General features: G+C 43.9%; 1 protein-coding gene across 7 annotated transcripts in view; it reads left to right on the top strand.

Annotated features, from left to right (window-relative positions):
- The window catches only part of LOC110291038 (myomegalin), a 198,945-nt gene that overhangs the window by 73,312 nt on the left and 105,707 nt on the right, over positions 1-19,926 (top strand). For 6 of the 7 annotated variants that reach the window (XR_003836187.1, XM_029475075.1, XM_029475072.1 and 3 more), the window contains 4 exons: positions 14,470-14,546; positions 17,734-17,857; positions 18,042-18,217; positions 18,493-18,610. Coding sequence is in view for 6 of the 7 variants with exons in the window: in XM_029475075.1 (XP_029330935.1) it covers positions 14,470-14,546; positions 17,734-17,857; positions 18,042-18,217; positions 18,493-18,610 (495 nt within the window). In the remaining variant the exon portion in view is untranslated. Of the gene's footprint in view, positions 1-14,469; positions 14,547-17,733; positions 17,858-18,041; positions 18,222-18,492; positions 18,611-19,926 lie in introns of those variants that run through there. The other variant, XM_029475078.1, reaches the window with a different exon arrangement.

The raw sequence follows: 19,926 nt of genomic DNA, 5'->3' as shown, positions 1-19,926 counted from the left end.
GGTGCCAGAGGGGCTGGGATGGCTTCAGCCAATGCCAGGGAAGCCAGTGTTGTTACCAGGTAGCAGAGTTATAATTAGCACCGTTGCTAGGGGAAAGTCTGTGCTTTCAGAAGCAGGTTTTCCTACTGAATGTAAAACAAAATGGGTGGAGCTGGGTCTTTTTAATGTGGTTTTGGGAGATTCAGTATCGCACAGGTACCCGCTTTGCTATGAGCAGGAAATGAGCTTTTGCTGATCAGCATCTTGTCTAGGCAAGAGGAAGAGGGTGAAAACTCTGCCTTGGTGCGTTTGAATAGCCAGAAAGATGGGAGAGAAAGAACCTAGGACCACTGTTTAGAGCTGGAGAGAATCCAGAGGAGCCCTTCACTCTCCGAAAAAACTTCATTATAAAAATTTTAGCGAGAGTTGCCACATGCAAGACTTTCAGTTTCCCCATAATGAACGAATTTATCATTTTAAAGATAAGGAGACCTAGGTCCAGAATGGTGATTTGCCTTATTTCAAATGTATCAGGCTCAAAAGACTGAGGGTAAATGGTTGACTGAGGTGTCTATTAGCATAGCAAAGCACATGCTGGCCTCCAGGCTCACTCAGTACCTGTGGCTGCTCTCAGCTCTCACCTACCCCCTACCCTAAACTTCTCTAGCTCCCAGGGTTTCCCTTCCCACAGCTTCTGGTTCCTGTGTAGCACTGCCATTTCAGCCATGCACTTGTAGGCCGTCTCTTCTCCATGTTCTCTCTCTGCTGCCTTATCAGTCTTCATCTCTCCTCTCATGGTCGGATTTGGTCTTCTCTTCCTGCTCTTCCTGCTCAGGACTTGATACTCTGGCTGTATGCTCCCTTGTATCTTCAATCACTTAACCCTTCTCTTCAACTGTGTCTTAGAGCGATCATGTCCTCACTGTGTACAGCACAGAATATTAGGTGCCACGCTGAGATTGAAATCCAGGAGACACAAGCTCTTGGCCAGGATGCTTACAAAAAATTCTTCAAGCTACAACAAAAATTCAAGAAATGTCTGTGCTTGTGAGAAGTTAGTTTTACTTCCTCCTTGTCTCTCACGGGCCATAATAGAACATACACAATAAGCGCTGGACTTGTTCACAGAAGGCAAACACTATACTGTGATATCAAAAGAAAAGACTTAGTTTCTCCACCTGTGTGTGGCCTCTCCCCAGGGCTTTTATCCATGTTTTTTTTTTTTAAGCTATGTGGGTTTTGCTTTTTTGCTTTGGCTAGTCTCACCTCATCTAAACAAGTTCAAGTGCATGGATAAATGAGGCTACATGGTACATGGGGAAAGCGCAGGATGGATGGGGGCAGGTGAAAACTGGAAATGAGCACACCCTATCATGCTAGATAGCAGCTAATCCGATCATACGCTGGAAGGCAGACATGGTACATAGCGTTCTGAGGATAGCTGAGCATTAGTCAGGTGGCTTTTGGCCAAGCAACTTCAGAAGTGACTTTGGGCCTCACTGGGCAACTTCCATACCAGCTATTTGGAAACCTGGCTTGAGGAAATTGGGAGGAAATAAAAGGCACAAGCTATCTTGTAATGCCATATTCCCGTCTCCCAGCCCTCTGGAAAGTTCTGCTACCATGTAGCAGTCATGTCTTCATGCCCATAGGGTCTTAAACAGCCCAAGAGAGGTTTGGAAATCTTTAATGTTGAGGATGCTGACAGACTCAATGCTATAATCTTTAATACAAAGACTATGGGCCTGCTAGAAGGCCTGAGGTCAGCTCCTCTACACATCCCCTTTCCTTGCAAGGTCTCAGGTCCTCTCCACAAAGCCACAGTAGCTGCCTTTCTCAAACGCGCTCCAGCTGATATTTCCTATTTGGCATTCTCCTGCCAAGCTGAGTATCTCTGCTCAGCATAGATGCAAACTTGGTCTTATCCACACTTGATGCCACAGGGACCACATCATTGCCCTGCTCCCAAGCCAGGAACAAGTGGGCCCAGAGCTGGATCCAGAGTCTTCCTGAAGTCTAGAAAGGCAGCAAAACTGTAAAGCACAAGTTGATGAGAAACAGCGTCTGCTCTAAGCCCTGTCTTTCTAATCCTTCCTACCTGGGCCACGGGAAAGCCCAGGCTGCTGCCCGACCATTGGTGCCTTGGGGTACTCTATAGCTGAGACTGTGATGACTCATTTCTGTACTGTCTGGGAAGGTGGAGGGAAGAGTAGAAGGGGCTCCTTCATCCCTGGGAAAGCTGGGTCTGCCACGGAAAGAGACCTGCATGAACTGCTGCTCTTTCAAGGCGGTAGTATCAATTAACAATGCGATTCCTCCTCAGGCTTTGGGTTGTGGCCCTCAACTTTTTCCTAATCTCTCTCTTTTCTTCCTACTTCTTAAAGGGGTCAGTGCCTAAGGGTCTAAAGTGCCTAAGGGTCTGGATATAAAATGAAAGAAAATAAACAGTCCTACAGAAAATGACCCCTTTGTAGTTTTGTAGCTCTAGAAGGGGTTTCTAGTCCCAGGCTGTGCCTCATTGCCTCCTCAAAATGCTAAATGCTTTCCATTTTAATCCCAGGGGTGGAAGTAGAGGGATTTAGAGAAGGCTATGTGCCAGGCTCCCGTTTATACATTTTTATCTATATTTAATCTCAGCCACATAGCAGCCTGTGAGGGAGCTGACCTTCCCCAATTTTTCCACAGGACCCCATGTGCACAGGGAGTCTACCTGTTATCCCAGCAGCTACTTGGCCTAATTCTCCACTTAATAAGCAAAGAGTTATTTAGAATTTAAAGTCTGCCACTCTTTCAAATGCAAATGATGTTTTTTCAGGGGTGAGCTCCCATTGTATCAGGGTGACTGAGAGAGAAAGCACTTTGTAAGGGGATACCTGTGACATAGTGACTTGTGCCAGGACTATGGCAGGAGGAGGTGGCCATCTTACTCATGGGTTTGTGGGAGAAGATGGCGTCCACCTTATTTTGACGTTTGAATCAGGTGGAAATTGCCTCCTGGAATGTAATGGAGCCAGGGCTTTCCTTAGTATAGAGTGGCCTGCCAGGCTTGTGTACCCCGAAATTCAGAGGAAACAGGAAGTGATTCAAACCATATTAAAATTAAACGGAAGATGGGATCATAAAGTGGGTGTGACAGTGTACCGGTAGAGTCCCCACTATTGGAAACTGGGGTAGAAGAAACTAAGATTCTCCTGGGCCTGGACTAAAGCAAGCAAGCAAACAAAATACAAAATCGAAAAGGGTAGAAGAATTGGGATTTTTTTTTTTCCATCTTGAGGAACAACAGACGTAGAGTGCATTTCAGTGCTTCTGACAGGTAGTAATTAACTATTTCCTGTCCCTGCCAAGATAAAAATAAGATGGCTTAAGCCGGCACATTAGGGTTTTGTGTGTGTGCATGTGCGTGTTTGTGCACATGTGAGTGTGTGTGTGTGTGTGTGTACAGGAATGACCTCTGAGATTGTCTTTTGACACACAGAAACATGTGCATTCACACACACACAAATATGCACACATACACTTACATATGCACACACACACAAAGCAATAAAACAATTGTTCTACTGGGGAGGGTCGGTAAATACTAATGCCCAAAGCAGACGAGACCTTGTGGAGTTTGTCTATCATGGACGGACAATGAACAGTAAATGTTCCAAGTAAATAACCATGAAGTGAAAATCCTCCTGGGGGAAAAGGAATAAAGGGGTAGAACAGTGTAAAAGGCTCTGTGTACTCGTCCCTTCCCTGTTACTGTGACTAAATACCTGAGGCTGGAACCTTACAAAGAAAAGAGGTTTATTTAGATTCCAGTTTTCTCAGAGGTTCAGAGTCCAAGCCTCATGTGTGAGCTCTTGTGAGGCCCCTTCAGTTGGATGCTTAGTTGAATTGTCTCCTTGAGTCCTAACAGCCACAGTCTTGGTCAGTCTGCAGTGTTGTCTGGAGAAGAATCCTCTGAGCTCCTTCAGGTTGTCAACAAAATTTATTTCCTGTGGCTGTAGAATTGAGGCCCTTGGCTTCTTCCTAAATGTTAGCTCCGTGGTTCTGAACCTGTGGGTCGGGACTTCTTTGGGTCAAAGGACACTTTCAAAGGGATTGCCTATCAGATATTTACATTACTAGTCATAACAGCAGCAAAATTAGTTATGAAGTAGCAACAAAATAAATTTATGGTTGGGGGTCAGCACACCACGAGAAACTGTATCAAAGGGTTGTAGCATGAGGTAGGTTGAGGTAGCCTGGGGTGTCTTGAATCACCTATTGTGTCTTGTTCTGTGGGCCTTCCCTCTATCATGACTTACTTCAACTCTCAAAGGAGAAGCTCTTAACCTTGTTTGCAGCCATGATGGTCTAAAAAACTTAATAAACTCCCAAGTGTATCTCTCCCTCAGCTTTGCCATATCCAGTTGATTAGACACGAGTCCTGGCTCCTGCCTGGACCACAGGGAGGGAAATCACAGAAGCATGAGCTCTGGGAGTCAGAACAGCGAGCCCTCATTACAGTCTATCTGACGTCTCTGCCCTCCATGTCTGTTGTAATTTGTTTGTTTTGTAGAGTTAGAGTAGGAATGGAAGTGAAGATACAAGTGAGTGACCAATGGAGGACCCAGTCCCTGCCTCACTGCATGGCATTTATAGAGTTCCAGCCTGATCTGAGGCAAGGAGAATATCCTCCATGGGGCCTTCATTCTGAGCTCCTTGCCTCTGCACTTGGCTGTTTGCATTTCTACTTCTTTTATCCACTGCTGCTTCTCTCTCTCTCTCTCTCTCTTTCTTTCTTTCTTTCTTTCTTTCTTTCTTTCTCTCTCTCTTTCTTCCTTTCTTCCTTTCTTCCTCTCCCTCCCCTCCCCTCGTCTCTCCCTCCCCTCTCCCTCCCCTCCCCTCCTCTCCCCCTCCCCCTCTCCCTCTCTCTCTTCCTTTTTTTCTTTGAGATAGGGTTTTTCTATGTAGCCCTGACTGTTCTATAACTTGTAAACCAGGCTGGCCTCGACCCCCAGAGATCACTACCTGGCTTTCTTTCTTTTTTTAAAATTAAGGATGTAGTTCAGTGAATTTTTAACAAGTGTTAACAACCAGGAAGCAGCCATCACACAATGAAAATATCAAATCACTCAGGACCAGTTGCTGTATATCCCTGTGATGCTAACCCCCTTACACTACCAGGCTGCAGGGTGTCACTGATCCGATTTCTGTCTGTAAGTCAGTCTTCTCATTTCTAGGATTCCATACAAAGGAATTACAGAGCACCTCATGCTCCCTTCATCTAACCTGTGGTTGTTCGTTGATGTTATTTGTATCAATAGGGCTTTCGTTCTCATTGTTTGCTAGTGCTCTGAAAGATGATGGCAAACAATGTGTTTATCCATTTGTTATCAACCATGTAGGGAGTGTCCGGTGATTGGCTATCACAGTAAGGTTACTCTGAGCATCCATGGTATTTGGTTTCACTTGGGTATGAAACTGTAGGTCATAGAAAAACTACACATTCAAATTTATAAAATACTGCCAAAAAAGTGATTTTAAAATAGTAACTAGAAGAAGATGAGGAAGCTAGCCAACCAGATAACTCAGGGAAGAATTTTCCAGGCTAATAAACAACAGAAGAGTCATCATGGCCAAAGCATCAGGAGAAGGAAAAGAATGTGTGCTCCAAGGAGACGGGGCTGCTAAAGATCAGGTGGTGATGGTGTCATTTTAGTAATTTTAGACTTTACTCAGTCACATAGGGTAGTGAGAGTTTTGATCAAGGATTAATCTAACAAGTAGCAGTTGACTTTGACCTTGAAAAGATAAAATCTGGTTATAACTTTGTAAGCAGGGTGTAGAAGGGCCGGGATGGGATGTAGGAAAGCAAACATCTGCTATAGTCCGTTCTGAGGGCTGATGGTGTTCACACTAAAGCAACACTCGGCATAGGAAGAAGTGGGAATGGCAGCAGAACCGGTGGGATTTACATGGATGGATTCGATGTGGAGTGTGTGAGAGAGAGACAGGAATTGATGAGGGCCACAGAAATGAAGAGCTACCATAACGGAGACAGGGAAGGCTGTAGACGGAGAAGGTTTGAGGTAGAAGTGTAAGTATTCAATTTTAGAATCTTTGTGTTTGAGATATTTATTAGATATCTTACACAACAAGCAAGTGGTTGGGTCTCTGTCAGGACTTCTGGGGAAAGCATTGGGCTAGAGACACCAATTGTGATGGTGTCAGCGTGCAGATGGTATCGGAAGCTTTGAGATTCCGTTGGATCACCAAGGGACTGGGAGCATCTGAAGAGGAAAGGGACACTCATATTCATAAACACTGGGAAAGGGGAAAAAATAAGCAAAAAAAGATTCCTGTGGGGAGAAAAGCCAGTAGCCAGTGCTAGCCCCTTGGAGCCAGATTTATACAACAAAAACAAAAGCAAAAACAAACAAACAAACAAACAAAAAACTGAGAAGAGGGAGAGCTCAAAGTTTTGAAAACCTCCTGGAGCCTGATGACTAAAAGCTCACCTTTGGCTTTAGCGCCATCCATAATCTCCATTAGAGCCGCCTTGGCGAAGCACTGGAGGCAAAAGTCCGATTTTAGTGAACTTAAGAAATGAAACAAAGACTTCTTTTTTTTTCTTTTGGTTTTTCGAGACAGGGTTTCTCTGTGTAACCCTGGCTGTCCTGGAACTCACTCTGTAGACCAGGCTGGCCTCGAACTCAGAAATCTGCCTGCCTCTGCCTCCTGAGTGCTGGGATTAAAAGTATGTGCCACCACTGCCCAGCTATTATTATTATTATTATTAATATTATTATTAATAGGTTTCTTAGAACTCCCCATAGACTATGCTTTTCAGGCTAGATCAGCACCAAGTATCCTCCATACCTTTCATCATAAATATCACTGAGCTCAGAAGAGAAATCCCAGATCTGTGTAGCGAGGTTCTGGATGCCCAGTAAGCTGCAGGTAAGACACAGCTGTGCAGAATGGATGGGTGAGAAGCTGCCTTCTCCAACTTGCTATGTCCTCCCCTGTACCTGCCTGCTGGGAGAAGTCAGTTGAACCTGACTCTCCTGGAAATGCACCGAGGGCCTGGTAGATTTAGGAAGTGAATAACTGAGAAAAGGGCCACCAGCGAGTAGAAATCCTTGACAGAGTTTGAGCGACAGCAGCTCATTTGGTAAAGATGTCATATCTTCTGTAGGCAGGATGTGCTAGCCATGGTGAAGCAGCAAGTGGAGGCTGAGAGGGATGTCATACCCACAAACACTGAGAGGGAGGTCTCAGACCTATCTGCTGTCACTCAGCAGTTTTGCTACATTCCCAACGAACTGGAGTCGTTTCTGTAAGTGATGGTTGAAAGGAATTTACTATTAAGGCCTGGTGTAGGTTGGCTTGAGGCTGTGTGGAACACAGTGTTACTGTTTTGGTAGTGCTACCTTTGTAGTCACTGGAAGCATCCCACTTGTTTAACCTGTTTTGCAGCCCTGAGAGACAGGCAGTCAGAGACAAGGCACTCTTTGGGCAGAGGACAAGTAGCAGAGTGGTAAGGTGGTAACATTTGTTTATCTATGTTTCACCAAAGACTTAATAAGTGTTAGGTGCTTAATAAGCTATATATAGTAGCTGTTTCTGGTGTGATTGAACCACAGGATTAATGGCAAGGCACCAAACATGACCACACACAATGTACTTACAAATGTGAAGAAATATAATAGAAGCCACACACGCCATTTGAAATTCTCTGGTGACCACATTTTTAAAAAACTCAACAGAAAGGGCTGGAGAGATGGCTCAGTAGTTAAGAGCACTGGCTGCTCTTCCAGAAGACTCCGGTTTAAAATCCCAGCACCCACATGGCAACTCACAACTGTTTGTAACCTCAGTTCCAGAGGCTCCAACACCCTCACCTGACATCCATGCAGGCAAGACACTAGTGCACATGAAATGAAAATCAGAATAATAAAAAACTGAAAAGAGCCATGTAAAGTTGATGGTAATAATGTATTTTAAACATTGTAAGTTCAACATAAAATCAAAGAACAAAGATTCTTTATTGTTTTTTAAGCTTCCACATTCTTTTATGACTATTAAAAATCCACTGTGAACTGTCCTTTCACAGTTTGCACTAGTCACATCTCCAGGGTTCAGTAGCCATTGGTGGTCTGTGCCTGCCATGTTGAGTGGCCCAGATATGGGGTGTCTATGGGGTAACAACTGTCCCAGGAGAGGCCTAAGTTCACAAAGTTGCTTGATGAACAGATGAATAGAGGATTGGCATTTGACTAGGCTTTCAAAGCAGGAATCAGACATTAGAGTACAACATCAGATCATGTCAGATCCCATCAAGAACTTAAAAGTATTCAGCCGGCCATATTGGCAAATGTATTTATGTTTGGGGTGTTTTGGCTTTTGAGATAAGGTCTCACTGCGTAGACCTGGCTAGCATGAAATCATTATGTAGAGGAGCTGGCCTTGAATTCACAGAGATCTGCCCGTCTGAGTGCTGAGATAAGAGGTATGTGCCAATTTGCCCAGCCTTTAATATAGTCATTATACTCCATAGAAGTCCTAAACCTGCTGCCCGAGGAGTAATAAAAGCAAAGCAAGGGTGATTCCTGGGAAATGCAGCTCTTAAACAGCTGCGAGAAATACATCGCTGGGAGCATCCGTTTTAGCTCCTGCAGTGGGGCTGGGCGCCTGTCTCCTGTGAAGTATCCTGGGGGATTGCAGGGGCTCCAGCCTCACCCCAGCTCTTACCAGGGGCCTGCAAGTTACTAAGTTAAGCCCAGCCAGGCCTATTTATGAACATAGACTCCAGCCAGGTCAGGGAGGTTTGTCCTGCTAAGGAATGTACTGGGGAGGGGAGAGGCTCACTGAGATCATTGGTATTTGTGTGCACGGCTTCTCACTTGCCAGCTTGGTTGGGGTAGATCAGCAGAGGCTCTGGGACTTAACCAAGAAGCTAACAGAGTGATCAGAGACAATGAATAGCTTGTGACACACCGGTCACTGTGAGAAAGACAACATGGATCTTGGGACCACTGGGCACAGAGTCTAAATAAAATAGTCCGGGTACCTCACTTTTCCTCATGTATCCTTCGTTAAAAGTAAACATGTTTTAGAGCAATATATATGGGGCAAAGCGTCGGTAGGAGGTCCTTAAGTGTCCTGTACAGTTTTGCTATGAGCTAAAATACATATACACATACAAATAAAATACATATATGTATATTATATGTATAGGTATATGTATAGGTATAGATATATGTACCCCTACATGTATAGCTTCCTCTAACATCAAGTTCCAAGCACACCTCATTTTAATCTTTTTTAATTGAATTCCCAAACTGGGTGTTGGTCAGAATCGGCTATTTCCCTGTTCATGCCTCTGATTACTGTGTGAAACTACATTGTTGAATACTTTCAATATGTCAACATTCTCATTTCATCTTATTTAGTTTGGCATACCTGAAATTAAAACCTGAAGGAACTGTACTAAAGTCCCTGAAGAGATGATCTCTAGAAGACAGAAGATGAGCTAGCTCTGAAAAATGGCTAAATCTGCATTTTTCTGTCTTTCAATGTAGTAGAAGGTGTGAGAGTCGGAATTTACACCCCAGCTGATAGCCATCTTTTCCATGCCCCTGACTCAGCACTGGAGTCTTACCTTCCCTTGATGGTGCTGCAGTTCATATTTATATCCCAAACTAGAGCTGGGAGAGAGAGCAGCCGAGTGTGATATGTTGTCTGTGGGTTTAGTGGTGTCTCTTTGGAGCATGAAGTCAGGAGTCACATGAATTCACAATAAGTTGTGTATCTGTGCTATTTATATCTGACACCTGTGCACATTTCTGTGCAGCCATCTGATGCTGGGTTTTCTCTGGCTTATTGCAGTCCACTATAAATCAACAACTTAATTAGACTTAGGCTATAAACTCTGTGAGGGCTGTGTCAGACTTGATATATCTAAAAGCTGTTAGAGTGCCCTGCACATACAAGGGTTGATGCTTATTAAGTATTTGGTTGGGGGAGGGGAATAAGGGAATGCTGACATTTCACAAGTCAGCTACCTTGCCCTCTGCCACTTTTCTCTGTCTTTTTGTCTGTCTGTCCCTCCCCCCACCCCTGCATCTTTCCCTTTTGCTTTGTCTTTATACATCACACACACACAACCCACACACACACACACACACAACCCCCCCCACACACACACAACCCACACACACACACACACACACACCATCCCCTAGTCACATTTACCCAAATACCTAATTTTAGGGCATCAGTGCTCTCAGATATAAACATCTGTGTTGACCTAATCAAAGCCAGTCAGCGTGGCTTTAGGACCAACCCCAGGAAGAACTGAGGAAGGTTGGACTGGAGATGTGGTGTCCTGAACAGAGTGTCAGTTTGGACACAGGGCCTACTGTTATAGAAAGCAAACTTTCCACTTGGTTTTTTTCCATCTCCTTGGGAGACTGGATACTCAAGCTGGCTCTGGCGGGGCACCACCCTGGTATTGCACAGTCTGACTGTGCCTGAAGACAGTGCACTGTTGTTCCTTCCCTGGCAAAGAAGGACACTTGTCCCATGTTGGAACAACCTCTGTGCCTCATTGGGGCCTTAGTATACAACCGAAGATGGTGAGCATAGACTCTGTGGGAAGGCAGGAGTTGTACTTCACAAACCAAGTCTTCTATCCTGTTAAAGTCTAGAAAGTTAATGTTGTGCACATGAGTCCAGCTCCCTGGATGTCTCACACCACAGAGGTCACAGGGAGAGCAGGTGGCATTGTAAGGGAAAGGTCACACTCTGAAGGAATCAAATGTTTACAAAGCTTTGGGATGTCTCTCAAATGTCACACCACGAATAACAGAACTAGATATCTGTACCTACAAGAGTTCTGTTTGGCTTAGAAATGTTGTGACTAGAAGGGAGTTTTATTCATAAAAGAATTCCTTCAGAAACTTCTAAAATGAGTTCTAGGGATCCTACAAGCGCCACCATCTTGCACCTCAGTCAGGAGGATACAACTCTGTATGAAAACACGGCATGCCCTACCACATTCTGCAGAGATGATCTGCCCCAGGGTGATCAGAGATCTGAAAGAGGAAGTTCCTCTGTGTATGAAGAGCTCTTATGAACCTTACCTTTCTAGAGAGGGGAAGCTCATACGCTAACAGCTACTGCTCACTGGGGTGGACAGACCTGTGTGTGGGGGGGTGTGTGGGGGCTCACAAACGTCTTAAACTCTTCCACCCACTAAAATATTCCTTCTTGAGTTTCTCTAATTTACAGTATTGCTTAGGGTGAGATTTCTGCTATGCTTATTTTTGTCTCAAGTAAAGACTTGTTTGTGGAAGGCCTGCTCCTCTTTGGCTTCTCCTGTCTCTAAATGTGCAGTAGGTTCCCCGAGATCTGACCCTGAATTACCCTGGACTCTACAGAGAATTCCCTGAGCTCACAATTGCGGGGCCAAGGAAAGTGCTGCAGTTTGGCAACTTTAATCTCCAGTGACTATTGTACTCACTGATTTTTTCATGTATACTGACATGTTGTTACATATATTACAACATTTACATGTTACCTTCATGTTACATGTATCACACATATAGTATATTACAAATGTACATACATATACATACATGTGTCCCCTGATACCACCCTCAGTATGGATGCTGAATTATGTTCATCTTGTGCTGCAGAAAGTTTCCCAGACAGGAGGAAGCTTGAGGTGGATCCAAGTAAGGTCAAGTTTAGAAGGAGAAAAGATACCACAGCCCGGGTGGCTCAGGCAGAGCCCTATGGCATGCAGGACAGCTGCGTGATTGGCTTCACAGTCAGTAGAAGTCCTGTTTGAAGGAGGGGGCAGCACTGAGCAGAGAGGCAGGTTTATTCTCTTTGTTCACCAATACCAGGAAATGGACCCAGGAAATGGACTCAGCAGCACCAGTCTATGTATCTCAGAGGGTTTAAAGGAGCCACTGTGGGGAGCCAAATGTTCTTTGCCTTGACTTGAGTTTAATTCCAGAAGTAAGAAAGAAAAAAAATGCAAAGAATTTTAAGCGCTTATCTTTTTGTAGGGTAAACACCCTGTTTGACTTTATGGGAAATTCTAAATGTGCACAAAAATAAAAAGAATAGCTTTTCCTGTCCCTGCCTCATGTACTGAGACCATGTTCTGGGTCCGTAGTGTCAACACTTCCCAGTGGACTTTGTTCTTCTAATCTCACTGCAATGTTCTGTCTTCTCCTGCTCTCAACTTCCTATGGTAGCTTGCAGACATCACTTGACCTTGCTTGGCAATGGATCAGAGTGGACCTCTGATATGATTTTTGTTTTAAAATATAAACAGCATAGTGTAGCCATCTGCAGAGAGTTTGAAAAGAGTTTCTTCATGGTAGCTGTTATCCAGTCCATATTCAATTTCCTGTCAAATGCTCATGTTCAGATCTTGAGACCTTGGAGCCTCTGAGCTCCATGTAGTACATAGAAGGAGAACGGGGCCTTTCACAGGGGAGAAGAGAAATGAGAGGGAGAAGGTGAGGCTGGAATCCTGTTTATTTAACCTTGGGTCTTAGTGAGTGTGTAGAACAGCATCCAGAAACTGTTCCCAGATTAAAACAGAAAATCTTTTTATTTTTTAATTTTACATTTTTTCATGTATGTGCGTGTGGTGTGCACGTGGGGTGTGGGTGTGTGTATGTGTGTGTATGTATGTGTACATGGACATGCATATGGAGGCCTGCATTTGATGTAGGAAATCACACTCTTCTGCATTATTCATTGACATAAAGTCTCTCGATCAATCACAGAGCTCACCCCTATGGCTAGTCTTGTTAGTAAGCTTGCTCTAGGGAAATCCTGTCTTTGTCTTCCAAGGCTAAAATTACAGGAGGACGGCCATACCCAACTGTGATTTATATGAGTTTCTAAAGATTTGAACTCTAGTTAGTCCTCAGCCTCACAAGGCAAGCAATTTTGCCACTAAGTTATATCCCTGGCCCTGAATTGCTAAAAGACTTCAGATTGAAAGTTTTTCACCAAATCTCAAAACATTATCCTATGTCGCTGCCTTGGGTAGCAGAGCTCAGTCCATGAAACAAGACTGGAGTTTGGAATGTGAATTTTTAGCATGGGAGATTGGTCATGCAAGAAACTCTAAGGACCCCGGGTGCCTCTTTTCCCTGAGCTTTAAACAGGCGTTATTCCATGCAAAGATACTGTACAGTCGATATACCATGTTTGTGAGGAATAGAAAGAAGATTTTGCTTACAGCTCACTAGGGAGAATGAAGACAAGGAAGCATGGATAGAAAACCACATGGGAACATAACAGATGAAGTAGCACCTCCCCAGGCCTTGGTGGGGAGTGGGGGTGGGGGCAGGCGGAGGGGGCGAGAATGACTGTTAGGCAGATCATTTTTCTTTGTCAGTTGGTCCCTTGTTAGCTGGCTCATTTGTTGGATTTATTCTCTCATGAGTTGTATTGGGAAAGTTTTTGAAAATATTATTCTTAAGAGAGATCTCCCCATTGTGAATTTTATAAGCACGTAAATCCATTTAGAGTTAAAATCGAAAACTTGGAAAGAGTCAGCTGACTAGTCTGTTGTGTTTTTAATTCAGTCCAAGTTGAACTCAGATGTAAATGCAGGCGGGGACATCATTTTAGGGAGATCTGTGTTTAAGGTGGATTGTGGCAGAGACTCTGGTCTTGAGGCTTCGTCTTACACAGCACTCTGCAGGTCATGGCAAGCATCATGGAAGTCCTGTGCATTGCTAAGTGTGCCAGCCCTGGCCTGTGATTCTAAATGCTGACATTGTGGTGCAGTTTAGTGCCTTTCCCATTTAAGTTAAGCACTGAAGGTTTTCTGTGAGCTAAGAGGGTGGGTATTCCTTTTGGGAGCACACAGAAAAAGAGGTGCCTTCCTCCCCAGCTCCCTCTTCTTCAGTACTTACATTTCCCTAGATATTTTAATGTAGTGCTGGCAAGACTTGCTGATATGATAAGCAAGCATAGTTTGGGATCCACTTAAGCTATACTTAGAATAAACTTATACAGAAATACTTACTCATGAAGTATAGACAAATAGGTAAACCACGCCATGAATTACATGAGAGTCATAATTCCACGTCTTTTTTTCTCCCTCCCCGGCCCTTTTTAATTTCTCTTCACTCCTTATCTCAAAAAACTAAAATGGACAGTATTCAGATTGGGAACCTGTGCGAGGGCATCCTGCTTTTAAGGTACAGTGTACGGTCTCCTATATCAGCAGGAAACTTTTGCTTTGTTATATATCTGTCCTCTAAGATAGAGCTGATGGTCTAGGGGGGTGTTGATTGTCCAGAGGCAGTGACTTACAGACAGGAAATCTTGAAACTCGAGAGTTCGTTTGCCAATCTGTCTGGATATCTGAAAAGGACTGCGATGAGATGCTGTAGACCAAGGCCAAAGTCAAACAGGAAGCAGGTTAGAGAGCACTGGGGGCTAATGATGGTGAATGTGTTTGCTTTTCAGAACATTGAGCTGAAGGTTGAAGTGGAGAGCCTGAAACGAGAACTCCAGGACAGGAAACAGCATCTAGATAAAACATGGTGAGTAGAGAGTTGAGCTCTGTGAAGAGCAATGTGTATGCATGAACTCGGTCCAGCCCAGACTCCAACTCACTCACCGGAAAGTAGCCAATTTAAAACCAAAGTCCTGAACCTTCCACTTCACATTTGAATGTCGGCTCTAATTTGCGATTTGAAGCTCTGGGTTTCATGTTTTCTTTCCCTTGGGTGTGTCTGTTTCTCAGATGTGTCTGCTGTGGTCAGACACACCTTGCCCCCAATAAGCAGGTCTCCCAGACCTGAGACTGTAAGTTTCCTGTTAAATAGGAAAGAACTAATCAGGAGGAAGTGAATGTTGAGATATTTGCAAATAGCATTTATCAGAGATGACCAGTCTGATAAGATCCAAAGCGTAATGTTCAGGGAAAATGGTCACTCTCATGCTCTTCTGTGAAAATAGGGATTAGGACATCATTTTTGGTACAGTTTATTGACTTTTAAAGTGAGAAAAAAAATCAGATAATCCCTAGAGAAACTATTCCTTGTAACTGAAGACACTCATGAAAGGATAAAACCAAAAGTATGTCTGCATCATTTCTTTGTAATGACAGAAAACTTGAAGCAATCATCCATTAGTAAGTCAATGGCTGAAGATATTTCAGTGTATCTGTCCTGTGGCCTATTACACAGCTGTTAAAAAGAATGAACTCCATATTGATCTTGCTAAAAAAAAACAAAAAAACAAACAAAACAAAACAAAACAAAACAAAAAAAAACGCTAGGAGGAAACGTGAATGTTTATAGAACAAGCCTTGTGGGGCAAACATGTGTGTTCTAGTTTGTGTTCCTGTTGCTGTGATAAATTGTTGATCAAAACCAACTTGGATCAGAGAAAAATTGTTTTGTCGGGCAACAGTTACCACTGGAGGAAGCTGGGCAGGGATTCAAGGCAGGAACTGAAGAGATGGTGGAAGAACACTGCTTCCTGGCTTGCTTAGCTACCTTCCTTGTCCAACCCAGGACCGCCTGCCCAGGGATGGCACTGCCCACCCCCTATATCAGTGACTAATTGACAAAATGCCCCTAAAGACAGCTCACAGGCAGGTCCCATGGAGACAATTCCTCAATTGAGGTTTACTTTCCCAGGTGGGACAATCTGAGCCCTAAAGCCAACGATGACAGTACAGTTGCTTTGTTTTATATATAGGGGAAAGAAATCAAACCAGTTTGAGGGTTGCTACAAACTCTTGGAAACCGCTTCTATTAAGAGAGTAAAGTCAGAGTCCTGCAAGAAGAAAACTTGATCTTTTTTTTTTTTTCTTCTTTTGTATACTTCTATCAAGATGGCTGCTCTAGTCAGGCACTATGGTATACACCTGTGAATTTAGTACTGAGATGGCTGAGGCAAGAAATGAGGAGTTTAAGGCCAGCCAGACCATGTAGCAAATTCATGTTGAAGGAGACCACACAATGAAACTTTGTCTCAATAAATGGAAAGAAAGTCTAAAGGGCAGTTTTAAATGATAGTGCTAGAATATAGCCTGTAATCCAAATATGTTTGATCTGATCTGATAGACCTTTTGTATCGATAGTATTTCTTGGACTTTAGGATAGCTAAATAAGATGAGAGGTATATGCAAGATATTGGCAACAAAAAATAAACAAACAAACAAACAAACAAAAAACACCCAAAATAATACATAACAGGGTTTTCTTATTAAGGTCGAATCTTTGGTGGTATCCATTAAGAACACTTGCCTGCTGTTATAGGCTCTAGAAAACTTTGAATAACAATAAAGCAATGCATAATGAGACTTCTGTAATGCTTCAAGGTTTTACATTATTTTTATATCTACTATGCTATAGGTGGCATAGTATTCTGAAACATGAAAAGCTGGGCTGTGGGGAGTAGAACTGAATATCTCAGAATAATGAAAACATAGAGCCTCCACTCTCTAAAGCTCCCATTCCTTGACTGTCAGGTGAATGGCTCAAGGGATGTGGGGCCAAAGGAGAAGCTGATTCACAGCGTTGCCATTGTTGGATCCCTGGGTTCTTTCATTGCATTTTGTCCCTTCCTACTTGGCAAAGGCTATACGATACCGACCCCAGAAGATGGGGCGCCTCTGAGGTGGTGCCGATTAGTACCCACCATAAACAAAGCAATTGCACACTATCTGGGGAAGTCCAGTCCATGTCCACAGGGACAACTTCCTGACCTAACCTCTAAAGTGTGTTAGAAGACTCGCTGGTGATTTATAAGCCTATGACTTAATGTAGTTCTTCACTCTGAGAGCAAGAAGATGGTTCGTAGTTCTCACAAAATGACTTAAAACACAGACAAAACCTAACCGGAATTAAGATAACTCTGCACCTGATTTGGCCCCCAAATTTCTAATCCTCAGATATCCAAGGACAGCTGTTGTTCACTATAAATAAACTGCTGATACCTTACCCTCTTCATGCTGGTGCATGGACAGCCATTCCTAGGGATATCAGAGAAGCTACTTGCAGCCAAAACCTGAGTGTATGCAGATTAGATGTCTGTTATCCGCCGGGGCCTGTGAACACTGGATAGAACTGTTTAGAGGCAGCCCAGACTCAGGGCAGGTCGTCTGCGCATTCCTGGTTGTGAAGGAGTGCATTTCTGTGGATATGGATACCATGTCCTGGCAACCTACATAGAATAAACCCAAACAGCAAGGAAGCAGGCTGCTGGCAAGTCCCTCTAGGAGAGCTGATAAACAGAAAAGACCATGATATGGTCCTAGCTGCTGACTCCATACCTTCCCCATGAGCTCCTCCTCTTGAAGTTATGCAGTCATAGTGTCTTGGGCAGCAAGCTTACCCTCCGTAACAGGCAACAAAGAAGCTAGAGGTCCTAAAAGGTGAGATGAAAAGGCTGGGCAGGGACTGGAGATATAACTCAGTGGTTAAGAGCACTGACTGCTCTTCCAGAGGTCCTGAGTTCAATTCCCAATATAGTGGCTCACAATCATCTGTAATGGGATTCGATGCCCTCTTTCTGGTGTGTCTGTAAACATCTACAGTGTCCTCATATACATAAAATAAATAAATTTAAAAAGGGAAAAGAAAAGGCTGAACATAGTGGTTCCGGGGAGCAGTGCAGAGCAAGTGTTTCTCTGGTCCCATTGAATGGCTGGAGTGTTCTGAGTCTGCAGATGGAGTTTAATGTCTACTCTAACTAGCAAATGCTACATCATTGTAGGGCCGATGCAGAGGATCTCAACAGCCAGAATGAGGCAGAGCTCCGGCGCCAGGTTGAAGAACGGCAGCAGGAGACAGAACACGTTTATGAGCTCCTAGGGAACAAGATCCAGCTGCTGCAGGAGGTGAGGGGTGTCCACGGGTCCACAAAGACAAGGGCAAGCAGTCCCTTAAAGCCTCTTCCCGGCCACTCTCTCGATTCTGAACAGTCTGTTCTCCTTTGCTTCTCTAGTCTATCAGATGCCCCGTGTCTTAGAGCTCCTGACCTGGGTAGGACCTACCACCTCTTAGCTTTCCTGCCTTTTTCAGGAACCCAGGCTAGCAAAGAATGAAGCCACAGAGATGGAGACTCTGGTGGAGGCAGAGAAGAGGTGCAATCTGGAGCTCTCAGAGAGGTGGACGAATGCTGCCAAGAACAGGGAAGATGCAGCAGGAGACCAGGTGAAGCCTGACCAATATTCTGAGGCACTGGCTCAGAGGGACAGGTAGGTGTTTTTGGTGGTCTTTTCCTGGGCTGCCTTTTTTGTGTCCTCCAACTTGGGGGAAGCACATTATTCATAGCCATGCTGTTCCCCTTTTAGTACAGATTGTGGGTTTTCTTTCCTTTCTAAGACACCGTGCCTTTCTGATAAGGTTGGCTCTTTAGTGGTATCCAGTAGGAAAGCTCACTGGTTTGTGGCAGGAGCCTATGTAGATACAGGTAAATAACAGAGTGATTGAATGGTTGCAAGAAAAGATTCCTTTTATTTCTTTGGCCCAGGAGAATTGAAGAGCTGAGGCAGAGCTTGGCTGCCCAGGAGGGGCTTGTGGCACAGCTGTCCCAAGAGAGACAACAACTGTTACATCTGCTGGAGGAGCCAGCGAGCATGGAAGAGCAGGTAAGGTTCAGGCTGGGTGGCCTGGGCACCAGCTCCAGAGTTTCTCTCGTGAGCACTGTGGTGTTACTGATTGGCACCTAACAAATCACCACACACTGCACAGAATATAACACAACGTATTTTTATCTTGCGAGGTTTTCTGTCAGGAACCCAGGTGTGGCTCAGTTGGGCCTCAGTTTAGGGTTCTGTAAGTTTGAAATCCAGGTATAGACTGGGTTTCTTATCTCGAGGCTGACCTTGGAAAGGATGTGTGTCTATGGCTCCGTGTGTCTATAGCTCCGTGTGTCACTGGCAGAACTGATTTCTGTAAGGCAAGTGACAATCAGGGGTTAGAGTAAAGACTGTTGCTCCTCTATTTCCTTGCCCCTTTTCGAGGGCTCCACTGACTAGGACAGACCCACCTTTTGATTAATTTAAAGTCAACTGACTATGAGGCTCGACAGATGGCTCAGCAGTTGAGAGTACTCATTGCTCTTTAGACTACACTTTGGTTCCCAGCACCCATCTCAGGCAGCTCACAACGACCTGTAGCTCTAGCTTCAGGAAAGCAGAAGTCCTTTGGCTTCAGGAAAGCAGAACTCTGTTGGCCTCTGTGAGCGCATGTGCTAACATGCTCCTCCCCCCCACTCAGATTCACATGCACACATAATGAAAAGTAAATGAATATTTTTTAAAGCCAATTGATGAGGAATCTACGTTATATTTGGGAATTCTGCTCACTTTTGTCATAGAATCGTAACCCAGTTGTGCAGTGACATTCCACTGTGCTTGCTGCACAGTAACGTTTAGAAGCCAATCTTTCTCTATAGCACTCCAAGTGAGTGGAAACTACACAAAGGAATAGATAGATACCAGGGAATTATGAGGAAAACTTTAGAATTTTCTCATTAATTCCGAGTGATTTCTTACTATAAATAACATGCTCTTAAAACAAGCTTTATTGTTAAAAACTTTCAAATAAATAAAAACATGGCATATCAAAACTGACTAAACCCAAAGTTTATACAATTTAATGAAAACTATATATAGTTAGAATTAGCATTCAAAATGAAAGCTGTGAAGCGTCCTAAATTTTACACTTTCAGGACTGGATACATTTTATGTACTTACCCATCACCCAAGCCCAAATTATCCATGATAGAATTGGAACTAGTAGAACAATTACCTTCATAGCCTCATTATGACCTGTATCTACCACCTGCCTTCAGCCCTTCTCATCCCATTATATCTGGCCTTTCCTGTTCTAATTTCTTCCTGTTACACCAAGCCCACATGGCATATATATATATATATATATATATATATATATATATATA

This window comes from Mus caroli, chromosome 3, assembly GCF_900094665.2.
Source record: "Mus caroli chromosome 3, CAROLI_EIJ_v1.1, whole genome shotgun sequence".
Classification (NCBI taxonomy): domain Eukaryota; kingdom Metazoa; phylum Chordata; class Mammalia; order Rodentia; family Muridae; genus Mus; species Mus caroli.
This window is presented reverse-complemented; position numbering and strand designations above follow the sequence as displayed.